The sequence below is a fragment of the Trachypithecus francoisi genome, unplaced genomic scaffold (assembly GCF_009764315.1).
Source record: "Trachypithecus francoisi isolate TF-2019V2 unplaced genomic scaffold, Tfra_2.0 Lachesis_group8, whole genome shotgun sequence".
In the NCBI taxonomy this organism is placed as follows: domain Eukaryota; kingdom Metazoa; phylum Chordata; class Mammalia; order Primates; family Cercopithecidae; genus Trachypithecus; species Trachypithecus francoisi.
In genome coordinates this window covers 57945189-57973174 of record NW_022681473.1, presented here as the reverse complement: position 1 = coordinate 57973174, position 27986 = coordinate 57945189, and the positions used below count along the sequence as shown (strand labels likewise).

The 27986-nt window shown below is 42.1% G+C and overlaps 1 protein-coding gene across 1 annotated transcript; it reads left to right on the top strand.

The window, feature by feature from the left end:
• Positions 1–2: 2 nt before the first annotated feature.
• Positions 3–27950, top strand: OLFML1 (olfactomedin like 1). Its single transcript, XM_033206952.1, has 3 exons — positions 3–636; positions 2688–2976; positions 25446–27950. Exons 1-3 carry the CDS (start codon positions 508–510, stop codon positions 26234–26236), a joined length of 1209 nt encoding a protein of 402 aa, XP_033062843.1. The 5' UTR covers positions 3–507; the 3' UTR covers positions 26237–27950.
• The last annotated feature ends 36 nt before the right edge of the window (positions 27951–27986 follow it).

The window sequence follows — 27986 nt, the reverse complement described above, 5'->3', positions numbered from 1 at the left end:
CCGAGATTCCAACTTTGAAAAGTTGGGGGTGGTTTGTGTTGGGAAAGGCCTGTGATTGGACTGCAGAATTCACTAGGGAGGAGGAAAGCAAAAGTAAAAAGGAAATAGCTAGGGCGAGGGAATAGGGGGGAAGCCATCTTCACCTCCCACCCCAACGCACACACAATTAAGCCTGGAAGCGGCGTGCAACCACTAGCCTGGGGAGGGTCCACATGTGTCAAGGGTGAAGGCAACAGATGCTGGACCCAGGGAGCTCTCTGCCACAAGCCAGTCTGCAAGGCCTCAGGGACCAACTTACCAACAGTTGGACTTGATCACTAGCTGGCAAACTGAGCTCATGCATCGGGTGGAATAACAAGCGGACTTTGCTCTCTGCTGTGCAAAACGCTGTTTTTAGAGGATTTGCCACAGCAGTGGATAGAAAGCAGGAGACCACCACTGGAACCCTTGAGACTTCTTTGAGGAGAGCCACAGCATAAGAGATTACCCTGCTTGGTGTTTTGCAGGATGATGGTGGCCCTTCGAGGAGCTTCTGCATTGCTCGTTCTGTTCCTTGCAGCTTTTCTGCCCCCGCCGCAGTGTGCCCAGGACCCAGCAATGGTGCATTACATCTACCAGCGCTTTCGAGTCTTGGAGGTAGGTGGCATCTGTACACCTTGGACAAGGAACAGGCCTCCCAGAAATACCTTATTTTACCCATGTTTCTCTATCTACTGGGTTGTATTTTTCCCAGATAGCAAATGACACATTGCCAAAGTTACACTTCAAAATGCTCGTAATCTAGCTGTTTAGAGCCCAACTCCAGAGTCCAGTGTACCACTCCCAGACCTTGAGCACAGTTGCACTGTGTGCTCTGATTTGGCAGTTTGTCTCATCTGTAAAATGGGGATAATAGTAGAATTTATATTGTAATGCTATTCTGAAGATTTAATCCATAGCTAAAATACTGCCTGGCATAATGGTATGTATCTAAAATGTTGTTATTTACCATAGTTCATTTTTTAAAATATGAAACTTAAAAATGTTGGTCACTTTTTCTTCATGTTTAGTGTTTCAGGCTGATAATGAATTTCAGCTTTTCTTTTTGTCTTTTATGATAAACCATTAGGTCACTGTAAAAAGTCATGATATTGATGTATTGAGAAGTCTTAGTTTCTTTTGCTGAACTGGATTTAGATTTAGAAATGAGCAGATTTTGGCCAAGTTAAACAGAAAGAAAGCATTCGGGCTGCCACCTCATTAAAATGTGCAAAACCCAACATTTTGGTGGCCTGGACAGGCTCCCAGGGACAAATGTAACCCTCCACCCTAGCCTTTGCCACACCCTGGCACTGACTATTCATACTTAATGACTTGCTTTTGTACAAGCTAAACTGATAAATTATTTATCTTCTTTCAAAGACACTCTTATTGCTAATAATTATTTTCTACATTTTCCTGAAAAATCTTCATGTCCAAATTACGTGTTCTTCTAGTTACAGTCAGGGTAAAGTAATTCCACACAGCAAGCCGAACACATTTCCTAAGGGCATCCAGCCAACAGGCTGAGGCCCGGAGGCAGTGGATGAAGTGTTCCCAGACGAGCAGCCTCTTGTGCTTCTTCACTTGCTCCCTCCTGAGCCTCACCTCCTTAGAAGTGCCAGAATGATGCTCACCCAGGATCCCTCTGCATTTAGCACCGACTTGCCTTGGGAGTAAAGCCAGCCAAATCCCTGCAAATTGTCTTTCAATACCTTAAGAACTCGTCAAGGGTATAAAGTACAGACTAATCCTTTTATAGTTATGAATGTGGATTTGAAAAAGACAAGATCTTCCCGCCCCAGTCCTGACCTGAGGTGAAGCTAAGTTGCAGGTGGCAGTCACTGTTAGCCAACGCAGACACTTAACACAGTGATAGCATTCCCAGCCTGAGAAGCCAGTGTCAGAAGGGTAGGAAAAAAGAGGGTAGGGATTCAGGGAAGTATTTTGGGTCTTTCTGTCTTTCTCCCTTCAAAATAAACAGCCTTACATATTGCTGTTTGGAGCATACATTTTTACATTTGTGGACAGCATTTTGATAAACTATGGCAAATGAGCTTTAGGTCGACATTCTCTTTGACCAAGCAATCCCATTCCCATTCATTTATTCTTTTGTTCAGCAAATATTTATTGAGTATTATTATGCGCTTGACCCTATGCCAAGTGCTAGGGATGGATATTCTGGAAAACTGTCTTAAAATAATCTGATGAAGATGTAAATACAAAGTTTTTTTCTCAGCATTGATCGAATGACAAAAAATTTAAAACTATGTAAATATACATCAAAAAGAGTCTAAGAATAAATAACAGGATATCAACTCAATGGAATGCACTCATTAAAGTTATGGTATAGGTATACATTAATTGGTATCTAAGTATGTTCACAATATATCTACAGATGAAAAAGATGATACAAAACATATAGTAAAATTACATTTTAAAAATATATGTTTACATATGTATGACTAAATGCTCGGGAAAACTTTTAAAAACTGATATACTGAAGTATCAATAGTACCTTTGAATTTAGGAATTAGAGGTGATTTCAATTTTTCCCCTATTTGATTATGTGTAATTTTCTAATCCTTTTCTATAAATGATAGCTATTTACATTATTTGGATAATTTAAATAACAAGCAATAATTTGCAAATTTATTTTCTGACTGAAGCAAGGGCTGGAAAAATGTACCGAAGCAACAAGGGCATACATTCAAGAATTCCAAGAGTTCTCAAAAAATATATCTGTCATGCTGGGAAGATGTCAGACCTACACAAGTGAGTACAAGAGTGCAGTGGGTAACTTGGCACTGAGAGTTGAACGTGCCCAACGGGAGATTGACTACATACAATACCTTCGAGAAGCTGACGAGTGCATAGAATCAGAGGACAAGACACTGGCAGAAATGTTGCTCCAAGAAGCTGAAGAAGAGAAAAAGATCCGGACTCTGCTGAATGCAAGTAAGAATACTGCATCTTTTCCTAGCCCTTCTAGGGACTATCATGCTCAGAAACACACAGACTCAGAGCAGTCAGGGAGCATCATAGAGTAATGAGAGTAAGAGCTGGAGGTGTGCTTTTGTGTGCATTGCTGAGAGAGAAAGGTATAAAGAGAACAGGTGTCCAAAGGGAAATCTATTCTCAGAAAGCCACTCTTTCTTTCACACAGAGTGCCTAAAGACTCCATAGAAGGTCAAGACTATAGTGCCAAAGGTCAGCCCAAGGAGACCACCTCCTGATAAACCTTGGTTTGGTGGAGATGTGTGGTCCCAGATTTTTTCAGGGAAAGTGGCAGTTTGGTGGATTCTACATCCAGTACCCAGGGTGTAGATAGTATCTGCAAATGTACCAAGAAACAGTCTTAAATTGGAAATGGCAACAGCCAACCCTCAGGGCTGGGAACTGCAGTGAATTACTACTGTGTGTGCTGTCTGAGATGGTGATAGGCATGGCATGTGGTCTAATCTTGTGATCCATCAGAATCACTTCCTGGCCATTAAGAATAATGTGTAGCAGCTCAAATTATAATAAACAGTATCAGGCAATAAACACACAAATGACAAAGAAAAATTTTCTGTGCATGAGTCTATTTCATTAAAACAATGAGGGAGACAAATCTCCCATCTCAGGGTTTGTATTCTGAGATGTTTTTATTACAAATAGGAAGACTTTATTTACATGCTAATTACATCTGTTCCAGTTCAAGAACCTCCATCAGGGAAATGACATATAAACTGAGTGCCATCATTGTACTAAAAGTTTCACGTACCTTCTCAATGTAATCCTTCTAAGAACTACATGATCACTATAAGGAAAAGAGTCTTCCTAAATGAGGTGACACTTGGTCTGAGTTTTGAACAAAGAAGTTAGAAAAGAATGAGCAGAGGGTACTTCAAGTCAGGGCACAATATACCAAAGGCATGAGGGTACTGTAGCACCTTGACATGTAGACCTGCAAATATGGCTGAGTGAAAGCTTTTTAGAGAGGTGACAGTAGGAAAACTAGGTTGAAGAGCTCAGCAGGACCTAGTTAATGAAAGACCTTGCATGCTAGATGAAGGAAGTTGAAGCTCACTGGAGAAACTACAGAGAACTATTGAGCAATATTAAACAAGGGCATGATACAAAGGAAGAGGGTAAAACTAGAGAGAGGAGACCAGTCAGGGAATGCTGAAATAATTTGGGCAACAAGTGAGAGTGTTGGCATTAAGTGTCATGGGACAGAGAACAGGTGGATTTGAGAGCCATTGAGAGTTAGAATCCACATGGCTTTCTGACTGCTAATTAAAAGTAAAGGATGAGTGAGAGAGATGAGTCTAGGATGTTTCCCAGGTTTTGGGCTTAGGTCATCGAATGGCTGGTATGAAATATATTGAAATGGAAAACTCAAAAGGAGTTTGGGAGCACTTATTACTGTATGATTTTTTTAGACCATTTATAATTTTGAAACTGTTTAGTTCATTTATTGGCTCACAGCTTATTTCCTACCTCCCTACCTGTAATGTCAGCTCTATGAGAACTTGGAACTCCAGTTTCATGTTCAATGCTGTGTCTCCAGTGCCTAGAAGGGGATCTATTCAATAAATAGTTTTCAGTGAGTAATTAAACAATTAAAAATAAATAAATGAATGGATGTAGGGATTGTCAACACAGGCAGAGGGCTTAGTCAGGCTTTGGGGGAAAAAAACAAAAAAACAAAAAAAAAAATCTTATCTCTGAGTCAGAAGAGAGGAGGGTGCCTTGCCTATAATATGAAGCAATAGGTCAAGTGAGCAATCCTTTTTGGCCCTGACATTGTCCTGAGATGAATCATCCTCAAAGAGGGAGAAGCTGGGGGTAAGCACAGAGTGAGGGAAGGAAATGGGCCAACAGAGATGAACAGGGGCTTCCTAGAATGCTCATGGAGAGGACTGGGTGCTAATGTGGCCTAATCTAGAATGTGTGTGAACTTTCACACTGGAGGGTCAGGCAGGACCCTAAGTCTGAATAGTTGTGCTGAATTGTATTCCTGAGCTGTCCCTGGTCCCTGGACACTCTCAGCCTACCAGGTGTTGAGATTACCCCTTCCCATTCCAGCTAGAGCTCAGTGGAGGTCCTGAGACTGGACTTGCTTTTTCAACCCCCATCCTCAGCCCCTCAGATACTGTAGTTCAGAAATAACCCCTCTCCTAGCTCTGTGGTATATGAAAACATTTCTGAACCTATCAGAGATTGCTGCATCCATGTCTGTTGCCTCTGGAGCTCACATTTGATGCTGTGTTGGTTTGTAAATCAGCCAATACTTCTTGCCTCCCACTACTGGATGGGCCCTGTGCTGCACAGGAGGGATGGAGGACCAAGTAGGACACGTCTGCATCCTGCTCTAGCTTCCTTACCACTTCTCTTGCCTCCCACAGTCTGCTTGCTGTCATGTAGACTTTCCACAACACAAAATAGATCATAATTCTCCTCTGTGAGGAACATATTTTTGTCATTTACCATCAATTATCAACAACAAAAAAATCCATTCAAATCTCCTAGCTTTCTTTTACATAAGAAAGGCCCTTTACAAAGTGATGCAAGTTGATCTCCAGCTTCTTCTCCCATAACTTACCCAAATGCAGTTTAAATATACATATACATATATTTATGTATGTGTATATATGTATATATTAAAATATATATGATTAATATATATTTATATATATTTTCCTAGCAATCCTTTATGACTCAAAAATGCTGTGAATTCTTTGTGAAGACCTATGAGGGTGAGAATAGAGGTGAGGGGGCTGCCAGGCAGATTGGCCTACAGTGCTCCTGGAGCACTTCATTCATTCCTCTCAGGGAGCATCTCACATACCCGACCACACAAGTCTGTATGTGTTTGACTCCTCAGTCATTCCACAAACATACTGACATCTTCTTTTCTGCATTCACAGAGCCTAGGTCATGTCCTCCCATGGAGAAGGCCACAGAAATTGTTTACAGAGGAAATAATGATGGCAGAGTCCCCCACAGAGCTTAGTTTAGGGAAAGATAAACCTAGAAACAAGCACAACTGTGTGATTAGTGCCCTTCTGACTTACTATTTTTAGAGGTTCTCTATCTAGGAGTAGACTTTGGAAGGTCAATTTATTCCCCTGTTAGGCACTATTTTGTATTGTATATATTATGCACACTCCTGCTTTTTTGCCATTTCTTTTAGTAACTATGCCTATATCGGTTCTCATGCTGCACAACGAATTACCATAGGTTTAGCATCTTAAAACAATACATGTTTACTACCTCAGAGTTTATGTGGGTCAGGAGTCCATGCATGGCTTAGCTGGGTCCTCTGCTGGTACTTGTAGGGCTGGAACCCTCCGCTCCTACTTGCAGGGCTGGAATCCTCAGCTCCTACAGCCTCTCCTTGCCATAGGCACTGCATAACATGTCTATTGCTCCTTCAAGTAGATGGAGAGTGCTTCTCTTTAGGAAGCGCCTAGTCCCTTTTTTAAGGGCTTTTATGTGATTCAGCCAGCCCACCCATAATTTCCTGTTGATAACTTCAAAATCAACTGATTTGGAACCTTATTTTTATATGCAAAATTCCTTCACCTTTGTCTTACAATGTAATGCAATCATAGAGTGCTGTCCTGTCATACACGCACAGGTCCTGCCCACACTCAAGGGAAGGGAATTACACTGGGCATATACACCAGGGGGTAAAAATCCTGGGGACTGTTTAAGAATTCTGCCTATCACAATGCTTTAGTTTGATAGGCTCAGCTGGTGCTACTAATTACCTGTACCTGCCTTCTTCCTGGAAGACTCTGATCTTCCTGTCTTCCAACCTTGGCCTATAGAGACTGTGCCAGTTACAGACCTTCCCCTAAAATCCTGAAGACTCAAGTTAGCACCCTTCTGTGGGCAAAAACTGTGGGATTATGGGCTAGGAAGGCATTGCCAGAGGTCAGTTCAGAGGGTTTCATTCATATGTATGCATTGTCTTAGAGAGTTTGTAAACCCCTACAGAATAGGTGATGCAACTTCCTTGGAAAATTTAACCTTATATCTCAGGAGACTTCCAGGAAATTCTAGTACTAATTTCAATGGTTCTCACTTATTTTAGGAATATTATTCAGGCAACTACTAAGGGCCAAGTACTGAGAATAATAAGATAAAATGGCTCTATAATTAAGCCATTCCCTAGAGAGCTGTTCTCAAATCTTCAACCTTTATTTAGAGATTATCCCCAAATGACATTCACATGAGGGTTTCAACTCAGGGACATTTTGGGGGTAGGTACAATCTTAGAATCTTAACTCTCTCTCCCACTTTCCCACTCTTCCCTCTCTCTCTTCTCTCTCATTTACACACATACACAATTTAGGATGCAAAGAAGTGAACACTATTTGAATATAGTCTAACTTATTTTTTAAAATTATTCCAAGTCTTTGAAACTATAACTATTATTAAAATAAAATTTTGCATTGCACTTTATAATTTATGACAAAGACACATTGCCTCAGACACCCAGATTAAGAATTTATCCAACTGATACTCTTTGTAAGATTCCACAGCCTGCATTCTTGTGTGGATACAAGTATTAACCTCTTTTTAACTTGTAAATAGTCTGTGAAGAAAAATCCTCAAGGCAGTCAAAATAAGCCATTATGGCAGATTTTATTTTATTTCCTGTTGTCGTCCAGTTCTTTTTATTGCAAGGGTGCATGAAAGTTACCTCAAGTAACCTTCACCCTGCTGAAATAAATAACTCATATCTTTTGCTAGATCATGTTTCAAATAAGAAAGTCTGTTGCAACATATTTAAAGCCTCTGGGATCTATCTAGGTTTTATAAGTGTGCATGACCCATATTCAAAACCATTAAAAGCAAAACAACTAAACAAAAATCCCCGCTATTAACCAAATAAAATGTATTTGTTAGCCAATTCTCAAGGTCCATTAGTTTGTCATGAGCGGAACAAAATATTAAAAGAAGTATAACTAATTTGCAACAGATGTGTTTACCACAAAAGAAGGGATTGAAAGTATAAATGCAGGTGTATTACAGGTGCGTGTGTGTGCGCACGTGCGTGTACATGTGACTGCGTGCACCCAGCTATTTTTGCATTCACGGGGACAGCAACATTGGAGGTATGTGTAGAGTACAGCTTATCCTGTGCTTTCCCTTGGAGAGGCCACGCCCATGGATCACTGTGCTGGGTTCAGAAAGACCTACGTACATAGTACTTCTTTTGTTTATCCATCTGAAAGGCCTGTAGTCTATGAGGATACCTCCAATCCCATCACTACGGATTCTCACAGAGGATTAGCTTGTGGCTCCAGGTGCCCTGAACATCCACTCATTCTCACTATAACTTAGTTGTTTTATTTATTCAACAAATGTCCAACTGAATTCTAGAAATATGTTGGCATTGTGCCAGGCATTAGAGATGGAATGTTGGATAGGATAACATTCTTGTCCTCAAAAAGCTTACGGCCAAGGGGAGAAGCTGTCTAGACAAATTCAGAGTGATAATGGCTCTGATGGAGGGATGCAAACGATGTCACAAAAGCACAGGGGACAGGCATTAAGTAGATATGGTCAGGGTTGCCATGTAGATGGGGGGATTATGGAATCTTGAAAGTAGCCCTCAAGCTGAGTTTTAATCATGGAAAAAAGCTAATTAAGTGGAGAATCAAGTAAAGGGCATTTCAAGAAAATGAAACAGCATGGTGCAGCACAAGCATAATTGGGCTCAGTGTGTTTGCGGAGCAAGTTGTTCAATGGAGCTCAGGTGAAGGAGGAAGTTGTAGAGAGGCGATGAAAGGACCAGACACGAGCTAAGCTCCTTTGTGCTATACTAGTTGACACTTGCAAGCTGTAGGGAATCAGAATAATGTGAACAACGGCAATTAATATTACTGAATGTGTATTATGTACCACATAATCCTTAAGCATTTTACGTATCTCACTGGACTATGTCATGCAATAATCACGATAACCCAGTGAGATATGTACTGTATATTATCTCCCATTTTATAGATGAGGAAACAAAGACACTGAGAGGATAAGTCATTTGTCCAAGGTCACATAACTAATAGATGGCAGAGCTGCAATTCAACCCAGACAGGCTGGGTCCTGCACACACTCACCTCTTCCATTGTGCTGTCTGCAGAGTAGTGATAAGAATGGGAGTATCAGGGCTCAGAGGAGGTTCATTCTGGCCACAAGGTGCAGGGCAGAATGGGAGTAGGGGAGACTGAGGGGACACAGAAGAGATAGGCTGAACCCAGTGAAGCCATCTCCAGGACTGCCAGGGAGGCACATGAGGTAGGAGCCTTCTGTTGTGAGAGTAGGTGCCTGGGCCCAGAAGTTCTAGCTGTTTCTGATCTTATCATGGGTCACAGTATGAAGACCATGTTAGTTTCCTGGTCACTATTGGATGATGGTTCCTACTTACAAACAGATTGGTTTTAGATTCTTAAACTCTGGCCAAGAAGGTCCAATTTTCTTTCCCTACCCTCTTGTTTTTTAGTTCCCTGCCATTTCTTCATTGACTTTTAAACAATAAAATTCCCGTGCTTTCCCCCACTTTTTGCTCAGTTAACAGAATAGTCACACACACACACTTTCCTGGGCTAGAAATCTTCCCTTTGGCCCTTGTCTGACTGGTCACCATATCCAGTAGATTTTTCCTTGTGAATCTCTCTCAAGTGTACTCCCTTCACCTGCACTGCTCTCTCACCATCTCTAGTCTTGATTCCTACGAAAGCCTCCTTGCTGACCTTCCTGCCTCCCATTTCTCCCTGTTCTCGGGCTTATCCTATATTGCCACAGAGTAATCTTGCCAGAGTTACCACATCGCTGCTTTATCCCCTTCAATGGCAACCAAAACCCGCAGGGTAAAGCAACCCCCACAAAATAACATATAAAGAAAGTCCTTTACAACCTGACCCCCACCAGCCTGGCTCTCTTTGGTTTAAGTATGAAAGTAATATTTACAAGTTAAATAAAAACTATGACTATGGTATCCACTATATGTGTTGTGCTTACTTTTATCATAGAAGTGGATAAGAAGCCAACAATTGAACACGGCAACTTTGAGCATCCCTCAGCATCTTGTGCCACTGCTGCCTATCCCTATCTGTCTGGTGCTCTGTCCATCTCACCTGCTATTCTGAAAACGTAAACTATACCTCATGCATGCCTGAGTCATTTATGCTGTGTTCCCTAAGTCTATCATTGTGCGTGCAACAGAGAAGGGGATCAATCTTTTCTGACCTGAAAGAATCGTTTATTCAAAAGTGGAGGGAACTATTTGCCAGAGATAGCATTCAGCCCTTCAATCTGATGTCTTGTCTGATGACCACAACAACCTTGCTAGGTCGATACTATTATAGCTCCTTTTCAGATGAAGAAACTGTGGCTTAGAGAGTTCCACAGAGCCCATCTCCTCTCCCCACATTCCTGCCACATACAGGAGTATGCACCACCCCAGACACACTAGATCCATCTCTGCCTCTGTGTCTACTCACAATCTCCACCCCATCCTGTATCAGTTATCTGCTGCCACAATAATGTTACATAGCAAACCACGCCCAAACTTAGTGGGTTCAGACAACAATCGTTTATCATTTCTCAGGGGTCCGTAGGGTGGCTGGGTAGGCTCACTTGTGCACCTGCAGTCAGTGGCACATTGCCTAGGAACAGCTGGGTGAGGATGGCCTCAGCTAGGGTGACTGAGCTACCCTCTGTGTGGCCCCTGCTCCTGTAAGATGCTAACCTGGCCCAGCCTCATGACGGAGGCAGATGTCTAAGAGAGAAAGCAGAAGCACACAAGGTCACTAGGAACTTAGCCTGGTCACTTTAACACTTTGGTGTTCCAAGTATGGCTCTGAAGCTCACCCATCTACTACTATGACCTCTAGTTATACCTATATAAGGCTTTTCATCTCAATGTTCATGAAAACAGGCAGCAATCAAGACTGATTTTAAAATATGCAAACATCTACATGAAAGCAGTGAGTCAGGCATTGGTATGATTAGCAGTTTTGAAGAAGAATCACCAAAGAACCAGCGAGAAGGCGGCTACAAAGTTCAGGTTCAGGAAGCAGGCCCTAGACCATCACATGTTGAGAAAGGATAACAAGAATAGGATGAAATGAGATGCACTTCACAGGAAGAATCCATGGGGAAACAACAAAATGACTTTGTGTCTTCTAACTATATACAGGCGAATGGTATTGCCACAGCTAGAAATTGAGAGCATTTCCACCCTTTTTAGTTTGGAATATTACAGGAAACACCCACACCCACACCACACACACACACACACACACACACACACATACTCACACACAATGCAAAAAATCAGCTCAGTCTTTAAATGAGAAATAAATAAAAACAAGAAGTTCATAATTATAACCTTGGAATGGTTACAATGTTGTTGCAGTCAGATAATTGGTGGAAAGTGGAAACTGATCAGCAATTCCCCAGAGCAGCCTAGGCAACAAAGCCAGACACCATCTCTATAAAACACAAAAAAATTATCCAGGCATAGTGGCATGTGCCTGTAGTCCCAGCTACAATGTAGCTGGGAGGTCTGGGCTGCAGTGAACCTTGATCATGCAACTGCACTCCAGCCTGGGTGACAGAGAAAGACCCTGTCTCAAAAAAATAAATTCCCCAGAGGATGGCCCATTTTCATGCTTTATGTGAGTGTTGACGAGCCTGGATGCTTTAGGACAGTTCTTAAACTTTCAGGTTCAGAAACTCTTTACAGTCATAAAAATTATTCAGTCCTCCCAATAGGTTTTGTTGAGGCTGGTTATAACTATTGACCATTTACCATATTCATAATTAAAATGGAGAAATTGTAATAATATGTACCAGATGCTATTCCAGGATAAGACACGCATCTGTGAAAAGAAAAACAGATAAGACAAAGCCTCTGCTTTATTTTTCTTTCATTTTTTAGAGCTGACATTCTTTTGAGGGAGGCCAAACAATAAATATGTTAGCAGATAAATGTATAATATGCAGACAGAATATAATAAGTACTATAGAGGAAAATAAACTAAGGAAAGGGATTATGGAGACTTGGCCTCTTCCAGAAGGAGGCATTGTAAGGAAGTTGTCTATGTTGTCTGTGTTGGACTCCAGCTGTAGGGACCCCATGGTGGAGCCAGGCTGGACTCACCCTCATACCTCACACATCTTCGCAGCTTCCACACTCTCCATTGAAGTTCTAAACTTGATGTTTTTGGGCAACATACATCTATGCATGTGAAAAGCCATGTGTCAAGTCTGTTTCTTTTTCATAATTTATTGCTATTATCAATAAAGCTGTTAGGGTTCAGGACAGGGTGCCATGGAATACTCTGAATTTAGTGCTGGAAAGCTAGAAAAACCTATGATATGGATTTAATAAAGGATTCTGTGTGATTCACTAAAACCAACATATAAAGCACTTACTGTATGCCAGGCCCTGTTTAAGCCCTAACCCTGGGTTCACAGCCCTTCTGCAATGCCAAATTGCCCCATGGCTCACTGAATTTTATACAGTACCTATTTTCCTACTACCCATCCACTGAAGCACTCAGTGAAATATCACCTGCTAATCTATTTGATTTCTAGGCTGGCACAGTATGAAGTGGGATAGCAAGTTTGGAAACTGACAAACTCTGCATAATCTGAATCTAACTGGCTTCTGAGTTTGGAAAGTAAGCAGTAAATTGACTACTGAGGGAGATATATATTGTGTCCCAGGCACTTAGGATAAATAGAGTCTAAAGTGCTTGCAAGGAAACAAAGTGAATAATCAATTCTAGTTCAGCATAATAACTGCCCTGGAAGGGGTTACACAGAATGCTTTCAGCAGATGAGAATGACCATCTAACTGCTCTGCAGGAGCAGAGGATTTTGTTTTGAATAATGAGCAGGTTAGTAAAGGAGAGCTAAGGAGAAGTCTGAGCAAAGTCTAAAACTTGTGAGAAGCCATGGCAGGTTTGGTGACTAGTGACTAGCGTGATGAGGAAGTGACAAGAGAGGAAGTTGATTAAGCACTCTGCATGCTATGCTGAGATATCTGAAACTTATTCCATGAGCAAAATCATGAAATACCCCTAATTTTTAGAATAAGTCCATGCTGACAATTTTATAGATATTTTATATCTAACTACAAGTCTGAAAGCCATCATCTTTGTCATCTCAGTGCCTACATCCTACCTATCAGCTGATTAGTATTGACAAATGTTTATGAACATGAATACAATCCAGATGGTTGAAAAAGTCACGTTTTATAAGAGCATTTCAGGAAGCAGTCAAAATACTCAGGGTTTTAAGAGAATTCTCTTCTCTTTAATGAATTCGTCACTCTTCCCAAGCCAACCTGTTTTTCCTTCTCTGCTGCTATCTCATGTACCCTATCACCCCATTTTTGAGTCTGATTTGGTATCAACAGGTTCCCTCAATTGAATCAGTTATTAAGACCTGATCTCTCCTTTTTCTAACGACTTATATCCATCACTATTTGAATAGTTCTCATCTGGATCATACTTACAAACTCATTACCTGGTTTCCCTCTGTCCTTCCCCATCCCCAAGCCATTCTCCACCAGCAGCCAGACCAATGTTTCTGATCCTTAACTCAGACTGAGTGACTCCCATATAAAGTAATACGTCTCACCAGATATGGAGAGTGTTGCTATTAAATCAGGGGAAAAGTATTTAAAAGATTAAAGTAAGTGATAATTGTGTATGAATTTACAAGTTATATGAAAAGATTCAAGTAAGTAATGCTTGTGTATGAATTTACTGTGAGGCCTTGCACCAAATTTTATCCTAATTGCTTGTCTGCAATTCTGCCTGAGGGGGAAACCCAGACTCTCATTCTCTGGTTTGCCAAGGAAACCCTGCATGTCATTGTCTCTGTTAAAAAAAATTTGCATCTTGGCTGGACCCAAAGGTTTCAAATTTATTTCCCATCCTTCCCCAACCTTTTCTTCCTGCTAATTATCTCTTCTCAAGAGAAGCACAGGAGGGAGTTTTAACTTACCCTTTTACTTGAACACTGTAAATATATTATCCTCAAATTCCAAAAGAAAAGGAATTGATAAAACCTACAGAGTATCAGCCCTGAAAACTACATATAGAGAGCATCCAACCTAAACCTCTTGTTTTACAGCTGGGAAAAACAAGGTTGGGTTGACAAAGGGACTTTTGGGGAGACACACAGAGCCAAAGGCTGAGTTCAGACCACTCACATCTCTGACTCCAAATGCTGGGTTTCATCTACAAAGGAAGGAATAGGAGAAGCAGAAGGAACATGGGGGGAATTTTTTTTTTTTTCCAGAACTATGTTTCCCTGACCAAAACCATATATCCACTCTTGTGTTACTTCTCCAAGGGTTCTGCATTAGAAAAGAAGAGGGTAAAATAAGCATGTTTGTGTTGGTTTCTGCTGTATTTTATTTTACTGACTGATTTATTGTTTTGTTTTGTTGTTGTTGTTGTTTGTTTGTTTGGAGACAGGGTCTCCCTCTGTTGCCCAGGCTAGAATACAACAATGCACTCTCAGCTTACTACAGCCTCAACCTCCCAGGCTCAAGCGATCCTCCCAACCTCAACCTCCCACGTAGCTGGGACTACAGGAGTGTGCCACCAAGCCCAACTAATTTTTGTATGTTTTGTGGAGTGAGGTCTCACTATGTTGCCCACATTGGTCTTGAACTCCTGGACTCAAGGGATCCTCCCACCTCAGCCTCTTAAAGTGCTGGGATTACAGGCATGAGCCACTGTACCCAGTCATTTCTACTGTATTTTAAATGAACATTTTATTATGGGAGAGACATTAATAGGCCTTGTTCTTAGACACAGTCCCTCCATAGCTGGGCTGCAAGCCTATTGGCTTTTCTTCAGGCAAGAAGGATGGGAAGGCTGGGGGCTTCCTAGTCAAGGCCCCAAGTCTGTGACTAGGTCCCAGAGAGCCCATTGCCCTCATCCACCCTTCTGCACATCCAGATGCTATTCATCCTTTCCCTCCACATGCATACATACACATCACTGTGCCCTTGGGGCTGGCTGGAGGGGTCCTGACTGGCTGCCTCCCAGCTCAGACTGAGCTCAGAGGACCACATCCCCCTTTATGGCTGTGTGACCTTTCCAAGTAATTTATATAGGCCTTAATGTTTTCTCATTTGGAAAATGAGGATTGAAACACCTACCACTTAAGCTTATTGTAAGAATTGTGAGTTCTCAAACAAATATACAAGAAAAAAGCAAACAACCCCATCAAAAAGTGGGGAAAGGATATGAACAGACATTTCTCAAAAGAAGACATCCATACAGCCAACAGACACATGAAAAAATGCTCATCATCACTGGCCATCAGAGAAATGCAAATCAAAACCACAATGAGATACCATCTCACACCAGTTAGAATGGCAATCATTAAGAAGTCAGGAAACAACAGGTGTTGGAGAGGATGTGGAGAAATAGGAACACTTTTACACTGTTGGTGGGATTGTAAACTAGTTCAACCATTATGGAAAACAGTATGGCAATTCCTCAAGGATCTAGAACTAGATGTACCATATGACCCAGCCATCCCACTACTGGGTATATACCCAAAGGATTATAAATTACTACAAAGACACACGCACACGTTTGTTTATTGCGGCACTATTCACAATAGCAAAGACTTGGAATCAACCCAAATGTCCATCTGTGACAGACTGGATTAAGAAAATGTGGCACATATACACCATGGAATACTATGCAGCCATCAAAAAGGATGAGTTTGCGTCCTTTGTAGGGACATGGATGCAGCTGGAAACCATCATTCTTAGCAAACTATCACAAGAAGAGAAAACCAAACACCGCATGTTCTCACTCATAGGTGGGAACTGAACAATGAGATCACTTGGACTCGGGAAGGGGAACATCACACACTGGGGCCTATCATGGGGAGGGGGGAGGAGGGAGGGATTGCATTGGGGAGTTATACATGATATAAACGTCATGCACATGTACCCTAGAACTTAAAGTATAATAAAAAAAAAAAAAAAAAAGAATTGTGAGTTCTACATTTAAAACATATTAAAACATCATAGTATCCCCCACCATATATATAATTATTTGTCGATTAAAAATAGAAATTTTAAAAAGTTAAGAAAAAAATTATATAGGGCTGGGCATGGTAGCTCACATCTGTAATACCAGCACTTTGGGAGGCCAAGGCAAGGAGGATTGGTTGAGGCCAGGAGTTTGAGACCAGCCTGGTGAACGTAGCAAGACCCTGTCTCTAAAATAATCAAATAAAAAATGTTTAAAAACTTTAAAAAAAGAATTATATTAGTTAATGTAAAGTGTCTAGCACAGTACCAAGCATACTATATGTCAGATATATTTGTAGGATATTTATTGACTTCTTTAGCCCTTGTGCTTGTTCCTTAATAGGAATAGCTTCTGGGCTTTTCTCACAGCCAATAGACCTTCCCTCTTACCTCATAAAAGTCCTCTATGGTCACTCACAGGCTTAAACCCTTACTCATCCTCTGTAAATCAGCATAGAATCAGGGAAGAGCACAGGCTTCACATGAGACAGGTTAGGCTTGGGAAACTGAAGAAAAGTCTTTCGGGCTCAGGTGGAGGGGTGGCCCTGGTAAACAGGGCAGATCATTCCCCATCCTTCTGCAATGCAGCCTATGGACCCCAGTAGCTCAGTGTGTCAGGGGGTCCTTCTGTTAGCTGCTCCTGCAATACATAAGGTTCCCTGTTGTCCCAGACTTCTCCACACTCCCCAGGGCTTTGGCTTCCTATAACCCGGGCTGACCCAGGACAATGTTGACCCGGAGGCCACAAGAAGGCAACCCCTCAGGCTAATGAACCATGTCAGCAGGGCAGCATGGGGGCAGCTGACGGCTGAGAGACTTCTACAGCTTGCCTCCAAGTCTAGCTCTGGCCACAGTGTGAGCCAGGCAAGGCCACTGTGTCCCTGGGAACAGCCAGTGATGTCATGACCACTGAAAGGACTGACTTCCTGAGACTCAGCTCTTCCCAGCTAGGGTTGCTCCCACCCCCACTTCTGTTATGTATTCCCTTCATGAAAACCTTGGGTCAGATTTTTTAATGGAATAATGGGTTTGAAAGTATCTTAAAAGCTTTAAAGTACTTTACAAATTATTATTTACTTAAGATGGGCCTACAGTCAGAACTCTGGGAGTGCAGTAATATTTAGACTTTAGAATAATATCTGCTTAAATGAGACTATTTTTAAATTCATTCAACAGATATTTACGAACCCCCAACTCACTGAGTTAGGCACTGGGACACAACACTATCCATGAAGATGAAGGAGCAGAGACTAGAAGCCTGGGAGCAGGAGAGAAGGACGATGAGCTAGTAAATAAAACAGACGAAATAATTAAGAATATGATAAGCAATCTTAAGGAAATAAGAAAAGGGCTAGAGTAGACAATTTTGGGGTGGACATATTTATATAGTGTGGTCACAGGAAGCCTCTTAAAGACATAATATTGAAAGTGAGACTTGAAGGCTAAATAGGAGCTAACTGTGGGAAGATCAAGAAAAAGCCGGGCGCAGTGGCTCAAGCCTGTAATCCCAGCACTTTGGGAGGCCGAGACGGGCGGATCACGAGGTCAGGAGATCGAGACCATCCTGGCTAATACGGTGAAACCCCATCTCTACTAAAAATACAAAAACTAGCCGGGCGAGGTGGCGGGCGCCTGTAGTCCCAGCTACTCGGGAGGCTGAGGCAGGAGAATGGCGGAAACCTGGGAGGCGGAGCTTGCAGTGAGCTGAGATCCGACCACTGCACTCCAGTCCGGGCGACAGAGCGAGACTCCGCCTCAAAAAAAAAAAAAAAAAAAAAAAAAAAAAAAAAAAGAAGAGCACTCCAGGCAGAAAATTGCAAGTGCAGGAGCCCTGAGGCAGAAACACACTTGACATCCTGGGAGGATGGAAGACAACCAATGTAATCACAAACAGTGAGCAAGGGGAGAAAGGTATCAGGGAAAGTCACAGAGAAAGGCAGGGGCTACGTTATGTAGATTCCTTAGGTAAGGGTTTAGGATTTTATTTTAAATATGATTGAAAGGGTTTAGCCAGGCCAGTCACATAATTTATGTTTTCAAACAGATCACTCATACCGCTTTATGGAGAACATACTAATTATAGGTAAGTAAGAATAAAATTAGGGAGACAAAGTAGAGACTATTGTAGTAGTGTAGGCAAAAAGTGATGATGAATGGATTTCAGGGAAAAAAGAGGTAGTAGGTTGAAAGTGAGATGTATATTTGAGTATTTTCATGTAACATTATAATTTTTTTCTTTTTTTTTTTTTCTGGGCGGAGTCTCGCTTTGTCTCCAGGATGGAGTGCAGTGGCGCGATCTCGGCTTACTGCAACGTCTGCCACCCAGATTCAAGCAATTCTCCTGCCTTAGCCTTCCAAGTAACTGTGATTACAGGAATGCACCCCATGCCTGGCTAATTTTTGTATTTTAAGTAGAGATAGAGTTTTGCCATGTTGGCCAGGCTGGCCTTGAACTCCTGACCTCAGGTGATCTGCCCAACTTGGCCTCCCAAAGTGCTAGGATTATAGGCGTGAGCCACCGCTCCTGGCCTTATGTAACATTATAATTTAAAGAGAAGATATATTTTCAGGATTTGCTGGTGCTGGAGAATAGAAGGAAAGAAATCAAGGATTTCTAAGTAAGAAACTTGGTTTATGGATCTTGCCTGAAGTGGAAAAAGTAGGGAGAAAGATAGTTTGGAGGATAAAAGTAAGAGTTCTGCTTTGGACAGGTTAAGTTTGAAGATATCCAAGTAGGGACATTGAATAAGCAGGTAGATAAATAGGTTTGGGACTAAGTAGATATCCAGATAGGGGCTGAAGATATAAAGTTGGTAGTCATCATTATTTAGAACTTCCATGAGATAGAGATCTCAGAGATAGAATGGAATGACTTAGAAAGTGATTGTAGACAAAGAAAAGAGGAGGCCTGAGGATAGAGTATTTAAAAGAGGAAGATGAGGAGAAACTGGAAATGGACACCAATAAAAAACAATCCAGAAAGATGGGAGGACAAACATGAGGGGGATATCCCAGAATCAGGAAGAGAAAGAGTTTCGAGGGAAAGTATTGACCAAATAATCAAATTTGGCTGTAAAGTTGATAAGGATGAATCCTGTGAATTGACCCTTGGATTTGCCAACATGGAGGCTGTTGGTGACCTTGACAAAAACTGATTCAGAAAAATGGGCAGCGGAGTTTAGACCAGTGGAGAACTGAAGTCTGATTAGAATGGCTTAGAGGATCATTGGAAGTAAGGAAACACCTCTTTCAAGAAGTTTTAATATAAAGTGGAATAGAGAAACGGGGCCACGCTAGTAGGTTTTTCCAGGATGGATGATTTACTGAATGATCCAATAGGGAGGAAGAGACTACTGAGGCAGGAAAGGGAAGATAATTTCAGGTGATAAGTTCTTGAGTAGGTGAAAGGGTAAGAGATCCACTGCAAAAGTAAAGGACGCAAGAAGGACGGCAGAGAATGTAGGGTCGGGAGCAGTTTGTTGATGGATTTGGTTGTTGAAAATCCATTATTCATTCAGAAAATACAGAACTACTATGTGTCAGATGCTATTCTAGGAACAAGACATACAGTAGTGAATGAAACAGATAAGACAAAGCTTATACCCTCATGGCATTTACATTTTATTGAGGGGAATCAAGCAATAATATGCTAATGACAAATGTATAATATGTCAGACAAAATAAGCACTATGGAGAAAAATTATCTAGGGTAAAGGAGTCCCTGGAGAGCTGGAGAAGAGGTTGCCTTTTTTATAGGGTGATGGGAAAAGGTCTAAATGATCAAGGACCATTTGAGAACAGGCCTAAAGGCAGCAAGGGAAGAAGCCATGTAGATATTTGTTTCCAAGCAGAGGTAACAAAAAGTGCCAAGTTCCTGAGGCAGGAGTATGTTTGGTACAATCTGAGAAATAGCAGAAGTCAGTGTGGTAGAAAAAAATGAACAAGGTGGAGAAGTTGTAGGGGACAAGGAGTGGGAGAACAGAGAGAGAAGCAATAGGAGAACAGCTTATATGTGGCTTTGGAGGTAAAGACCGAAGCTTTATCCATTTCACTCTGAGTGAAATGAGAAGCCAATGGAGGGTTTCAAGCAGACACAGGACATGATGTGACTTACATTTTAAAAGCATGCCTTTGGCTGCTGTGGGAATTGGACTATGGGAGGCAAGGATGGAGGCATGAACACCATGTAGGAGACTGCTGCTACAGTAGTCCAGGCAGGAGATGGTGCAGTTCTCCTAGGATTGCTTCTACTTTCTCATGGAGTAAGTGGGAAGATCTCCATGCGAGGGTATGATGGAGGCTTGCAGGGAGATGAGAAAGTGTGATAGTCATATGGAAAGCGTGATAGGACTGCTGCCCACACAGCTGGCATATAACAAGCAGTTTGCTAACATGCTTGCTTACCTCCGAACCTCTGGGACCCATCTCACTGTGCATCTCTCTTCCTCCTGTCCAGTCTTCTTTCCTTCATTCTGTTTCTTGTCCTCTGACTCCAGTTGACCTTCAGTGGGTTTTAAGAACCCAAGCACTGATTAAGAAAATGACAACCTGCTGACACATCCAACTTTGTTTTTTTGTTTTTTTTTTTTGAGACAGGGTCTGGCTCTCTCACTCAGGCTGGACTGCAGTGGCATGATCTCAGCTCACTGCAACCTCTACCTCCTGAGCTCACATGACCCTCCTACTTCAGCCTCCTGAGTAGCTGGGACTACAGGTGCACACCACCACACCCGGCTAATTATTGCATTTTTTTGTAGGGATGGGGTCTCACTCTGTTGCCCAGGCTGGTCTTGAACTCCTGAGATCAAATGATTTGTCTGCCTCGGCCTTCCAAAGTGCTGGGCTTACAGGTGTGAGCCACGGTGTCCGGTCCACATCCAGCTTCTTATACCAAAGCCTTTCAAAGGATTTGAAGGAGTTCCTCAGAGTGCTCAGTTGTCCTTTAAAGACTATCTAACTATCATTCCACCACCTCACACCCAGAAGTCAATGAGGGAGGCCCAGGATTCCTATGCTCTTATTAAGACTACTCTTTCCTACCCGTAATAGAAACTTCAGCAGGATTTGCGGTAGACCTGCAAGTTTCCTCACGCTCCTAGCAAGACCACCACTCCCTGCTTCCATGACATTGCTCACCTCACAACAGATGGCCTGATAAGGCAGTCTCAACAAGAAGTCCACAATTGGCTGGGAGTGGTATCTCACGCCTATAATCCTAGCACTTTCGGAGGCCGAGGCAGGAGGACCACTTGAGTCCTAGAGTTTGAGACTAGCCTGGGCAACATAGTAGACCTCATTGCTGCAAAAAATAAACAAAATTAGCTGGGCCTGTTGGTGTGCATCTTTAGTACTAGCTACTCAGGAGGAGGAGGTGGGGGGATTGCTTGAGCTCAGGAGGTTGAGGCTACAGTGAGCCAAAATCATGCCACTGCACTCTAGCCTGTTTAATAGAGTAAAAAGCTATCTCTAAAAAAAAAAAGTCCAAAATTAGAACTGATGACCAACTTTTCTTGAAATGACCAGTAGAGCTGATTTTATCCTGATTCACATCAATCTTCAAGGAGGAAGAATTGACCATGCTCCAGGAAGATCAAGTAAAATATGGACATAAAATATCTATTTGAGTTTTCAGTTATGAGGTTCCTGGTAACATTATAAAGAATAATTTCTATGGAGTTATGGTGAAGTAAAAGAATGGGAGGTGAAGATGTAGATACAGAGTATGGCCTATTCTGTAGGAGAAGCTGGCTATAAAATGATGGAAAGAGATAATGAAGCAACTAGAAAAAGGTGCCTAGTTGAAGGTGAATTGTTGTTGTTGTTTTAATGTAGGCTAGATGCTTATAAGCTAAAGCTAAGAATCTAGTAATGAAGGAGAAATTAAAGATAACAGAAAAGGGATAATTCTTCAAGGAAGTCTAGAGGAAGCCAGGAAAAGATGAGATCACAGTACCAGTGAATGTATTCGTCTTGGACAGGAGAAATGACACAGTTTCTTCTAAGATGTGTGTGAGGGTAGCAACAGGGGAACAACTAAAGAAAAGTTTGTAAGTGAGGAGACAGGAAGTGTAAACAGTTCATGTCTAATGGTATTTGTTTTTTCAAAGGAATTAATCTGCTGTTGGTGAAGGGACTGGCCAGGGCAGGGTGGGTGGGCCGGGGTAGGGAAGATATTAGTATTATGTGAAGATGGTGCGCTAACCATGAAGACCAGTATGGTATTTGGGGCTCAGTTGACACTGGAGACCCCTTATGTCTAGTGGCACCAATATACACCACTGTGAGATTTTCTCCTCCATCAACACTCAACTCCAGGACAAGGCAGATGTTTGAACTCATTCTGGGCCAGGGACTTTTGTTGGGTGGATATTGTGGCATAACTAGGGGTTGATGGGCAAGAATGCCAGTGAGAGAGCTATTTTTTTTTTTTTTTTTTTTTTTTTTGAGACGGAGTCTCGCTCTGTCGCCCAGGCTGGAGTGCAGTGGCCGGATCTCAGCTCACTGCAAGCTCCGCCTCCCGGTTTACGCCATTCTCTCGCCTCAGCCTCCCGAGTAGCTGGGACTACAGGCGCCCGCCATCTCGCCCGGCTAATTTTTTGTATTTTTTTAGTAGAGACGGGGTTTCACCGTGTTAGCCAGGATGGTCTCGATCTCCTGACCTCGTGATCCGCCCGTCTCGGCCTCCCAAAGTGCTGGGATTACAGGCTTGAGCCACCGCGCCCGGCCGAGAGAGCTATTACAGTGGTTTAGGCTGTATAGGAAAGAAAGCAAGGTCAAGAGAGGGCTGATGACCTGGGAGAAAGTAGAGGCCAAGGGACTGGAAGGCATGAGCAAAGGAGTGAGGAATGGAAGAATAACCGTGGTGAGTGGGATACTGGGGTTTTCGATTTCAGATATGGAATAGTTGTTGGGAATGGGAGATTCAGAGTATAACACTGGAGAAGGATGCCAATGTGGTTTAAAAGTAAGTTTCCATGGAATTGAAGAGGTGGACATGCTCCATGCATATAGGGTAGTGTCCTGGAGAATTGCCAATGATTTAGACTGGAAGGAGTTGACAGCATGAGACACAAAGCATGAATACTAAAAAGGAAGAGATTTTGCTGTAGGTGGGAAGAATAGTAGCCTGAAGTGGCACTGAGGAGCTAGAAAACTATAACTCCTTCATTTTACTTCACTTTTCTCCGTTCTTCCAGTTTAGATCATTTATCATCCCACTTGGATTAAAGAAATAATCTACTAATTGATTTCCCTGATTTTGGTCTCACTCCAAATGTCCATCATACACAGGACTTCTAGCTTAACCTTGTGGAACAGTCTTGACAGCCTTTATTTCACTCCTGCTCAAAAACTTCAGTATCTCTCCATCTATGGAATAAAATCCAAATTCCTTAGCCTGGCCCTTAAGGTTCCAGGCATAGAGATGGCTTCAATCTACTATAATTGACCCTTGGATAATGTGGTTGCTAGGGGTGCTGACCCTTGTGTGTTGAAAATTTATGTGTAACTTTTTTTTTTTTTTTTTGAGATGAAGTCTCACTCTGTTGCCAGGCTGGAGTGCAGTGGCATGATCTTGGCTCACCACAACCTCCGCCTCCTGGGTTCAAGCGATTCTCCTGCCTCAGCTTCCCAAGTGGCTGGGACTACCAGCACGTGCTATCACACCCAGCTAATTTTTGTAGAGACAGGGTTTCACCCTGTTGGCCAGGATGGTCTCAATCTCCTGACCTTGTGATCTGCCCATCTCAGCCTCTCAAAGTGCTGGGATTACAGGTGTGAGCCACCGTGTCCAGCCTATGTGTAACTTTTAATTCCTCCAAAACTTAACTACGGATAGTCTACTGTTGACCAGAAGACTGACTGATAACATAAACGTCGATTAACACATATTGTGAATGTTAATCTGGTCCTTTCTTATTTACAAATCCAGACAAACAGAAAGCTGCCCCTGAAGTAATGCGTTACAGCTGGGAGAAAGAGCACTGTGACTTTATTCTAAAAATAAAGTAAGCTAGAGAAAAGAAAATGTCATTAAGAAAATCATAAGGAAAGAAAATAGATTTACTGTTCATTAAGTGGAAGTGGATCATCCTAAAGGTCTTCATCCTCATCATCCTCTTCACACTGAGTAGGCTGAGAAGGAAGAAAAGAAGGGGTTGGCTTTGCTGTCTCAGGGCTGGCAGAGAATGGAGAGCACCCACATTTTAACGAGATCTGCATAGTTAAAGCTCATGTTCGAGGGTCAACTGTACTTTGCTTTATATATCTAGTTTGAAGCAACATCAAACATTAGCTTGTATTGGTCTAAACTCGACACTTCTTTGCCTAATCTTGGAGTACCTTCCTGAAAGTGGTTTTGTTTGCTGTCTGGAATGCTTCTCCACTCCTCTCTAAATATTCAACTCCATTTATCCTTCAAGGACCAAATCAAATACAGATTCTTCCCTGCATCAAATGACATTTCCTTTCTCTATTCTTCTTAAAATTCCACTTTACTCCCTATATTCTAGTTAGTCCTGGACTTAATGGAAAGAACCATGCCCAATTTATGCTCATAACCCCAGCTCATAATACCTCGCTCATTATCTTGCTCCTTGTAGGTATCCGGTGTCTGCTAACTAAATGCATTCATTCATACATTCATGAATAAATAAATAGAGCTCTTATAATGTTGTAGTCGTGTTAAGAGTCAGAATACTTCACTAGGAGATAATCTCCTTGAGGTGTAGGGTTGATATTATATTTTTTATCCTCCATACTTAGAACCATTCTGGAAACATTGTAACCTAAGTACACAGTACAATAAAATCGTGGTAAATGGAACTGAATTAGTGTCTTCACACCTAAGTCATTCTCACTGTGTCAATCCCAAGTGCTCTAGACAGTGAATACGGTCTGTGAAACAGCAAATAGCTGTTAATATCCTGAAGTGAATAAAATGCTGACTCTTAGAACTGGATAGCAAGTCTCTTAACAGAGACTTTCTTTATTCTTTCATTGAGTCATACAATGAATTGTGGTTGATCTATATACAATAACTATTATAGACACTAAGGAAAAAACAATCTGTGAAAATAAGGAGGTGAAAGAATGGGCTTAGCTTCTTGCTGGGATTTAAATGCCCTTTTTCTTAAGGAAACAAAATGCATGCCTATGTTGCATTTTCACTCTAGGACTTTCCAAGGGAAACCCTTCTTCTTAGGACTGTCATGTCACAGTAGAACTGAAAATATTCCCTACCAGTATTAAACCTGAAAGGAAACAAGATTTACCAAGCACAGTGAGCCTTTCAGAAAGCAGACAGCTCATGTTTATAAAGTAATCTCTCCTTTTTCTCCTGTTTGGCCAGGCTGTGACAACATGCTGATGAGCATAAAGTCTCTGAAAATAGTGAAGAAGATGATGGACACACATGGCTCTTGGATGAAAGATGCTGTCTATAACTCTCCAAAGGTGTACTTGTTAATTGGATCCAGAAACAACACTGTTTGGGAATTTGCAAACATACGGGCATTCATGGAGGATAACACCAAGCCAGCTCCCCGGAAACAAATCCTAACACTTTCCTGGCAGGGAACAGGCCAAGTGATCTATAAAGGTTTTCTATTTTTTCACAACGAAGCGACTTCTAATGAGATAATCAAATATAACCTGCAGAAGAGGACTGTGGAAGATCGAATGCTGCTCCCAGGAGGGGTAGGCCGAGCATTGGTTTACCAGCACTCCCCCTCAACTTACATTGACCTGGCTGTGGATGAGCATGGGCTCTGGGCCATCCACTCCGGGCCAGGCACTCATAGCCATTTGGTTCTCACAAAGATTGAGCCGGGCACACTGGGAGTGGAGCATTCATGGGATACCCCATGCAGAAGCCAGGATGCTGAAGCCTCATTCCTCTTGTGTGGGGTTCTCTATGTGGTCTACCGTACTGCGGGCCAGGGCCCTCATCGCATCACCTGCGTCTATGATCCACTGGGCACTATCAGTGAGGAAGACTTGCCCAACTTGTTCTTCCCCAAGAGACCAAGAAGTCACTCCATGATCCATTACAACCCCAGAGATAAGCAGCTCTATGCCTGGAATGAAGGAAACCAAATCATTTACAAGCTCCAGACAAAGAGAAAGCTGCCTCTGAAGTAATGCATTACAGCTGGGAGAAAGAGCATTGTGGCTTTGGCAACTGTTCTACAGGACAGTGAGGCTACAGCCCCTTCACAATATAGCATCCTCTAATCACACACAGGAAGAGTGTGTAGAAGTGGAAATACATATGCATCCTTACCCAGATGTCACTGCCTTAGGTATCTTCCAAGAGCTTAGATGAGAGCAAGAGCATATCATTAGGAAAGTTTCAACAACGTCCATTACTCCCCCAAACCTCCTGGTTCTCAAGGCTGACCACATTCTGATACAGCTTACTTCAAGCCTTTTCTTTTACTCCCCACCAGCATTTACTGTAACTCTGCCCTCTTCCCTCCCACAATTAGAGTTATATACCAGCCCCTAATATTCAACACTGGCTTTTCTCTCCCCTGGCCTTTGCTGAAGCTTTTCCCTCTTTTTCAAATGTCTATTGATATTCTCCTATTTTCACTGCCCAACTAAAGTGCTATTAATATTTCTTTCTTTCTTTTTTTTTTTTTTTTGAGACAAGGTCTCACTATGTTGCCCAGGCTGGTCTCAAACTCCAGAGCTCAAGAGATCCTCCTGCCTCAGCCTCCTAAGTACCTGGGATTACAGGCATGTGCCACCACACCTGGCTTAAAGTACTATTTCTTATTGAGGTCTAACCTCTATTTCCCCTAGCCCTGTCCTTCCACTAAGCTAGGTAGGTGTAAAAATAAAGTGAAAATGTTAACATTTGAATACCACTTTCCAGGTGTAGAGTGTTTGCACATCGTTTAATTCTCATTTCACCCTTGCGAAACATGCACAAGTCTTTACAGCTGTCATTCTAGAGTTTAGGTGAGTAACACAATTACAAAGTGAAAGATACAGCTAGAAAATACAAATTCCAGTCTTTCCATTGCCCAAGGAAACATCAAATATGTATGTTTGTTCACCTACTCTTATAGTCAATGTGTTCATCATTTCAGCCTAAAAATAATAGTCTGCCCCTTTAGCCAGTTTTCATGTCTGTGCAAGACCTTTCAATAGGCCTTTCAAATGATAATTCCTCCAGAAAACCAGTCTAAGAGTGAGGACCCCCAACTCTAGCCTCCCCTTGTCTTGCTGTCCTCTGTTTCTCTCTTTTTGCTTTAAATTCAATAAAAGTGACACTGAGCAAATAACCTCATCAGGTTATATTTGCCCATATACCCTAAGCATAAAAGCTTTCTGGGAGTGCTGCTCGTGTTAGGTTTACTGTGAATGATTTCCAACACACTGAGGCCCTTAGTAAATATTCTGGAATCTGGACAGAAGTCATAGAGCAGGCAAGCGACTCTGCCACAGCAGGCATGCCCTGTGGCACGGAGGGCAGCATGCCTCTTGACAGGGGCTTCCTCAGTGTTTCCCACGTGTTTATCCAATTCAGCTAAGTTCAAGTCACAAGTGCAGGCTGTGGTGCCAGTCTGTGTCATGTGCTGAGGCCTCTGTCTTTCCAGGTTGGTCACATGAGAAGGTTTGCTTTGTGTGCTTGCAGCTGTTTTCCTGTCTTTGCCAAGCCCAGGCTGGGACCATAGGCAGTGAAGAGAAAATGTTTTTTTCCATAGCATTTGAGTAGATCTTTGGCAAAAGGGAATTACTCAGTCCATGGATACACTGTAATTACCCACAGTTCTAACAGAATGCTATAGAGAGCCCAAATCCTTTGTGGAATGAGACAGGTATGAATAAAATAAATGTGATATTACCTGCCCTATTACCCACCTATTTCACAGATATAACC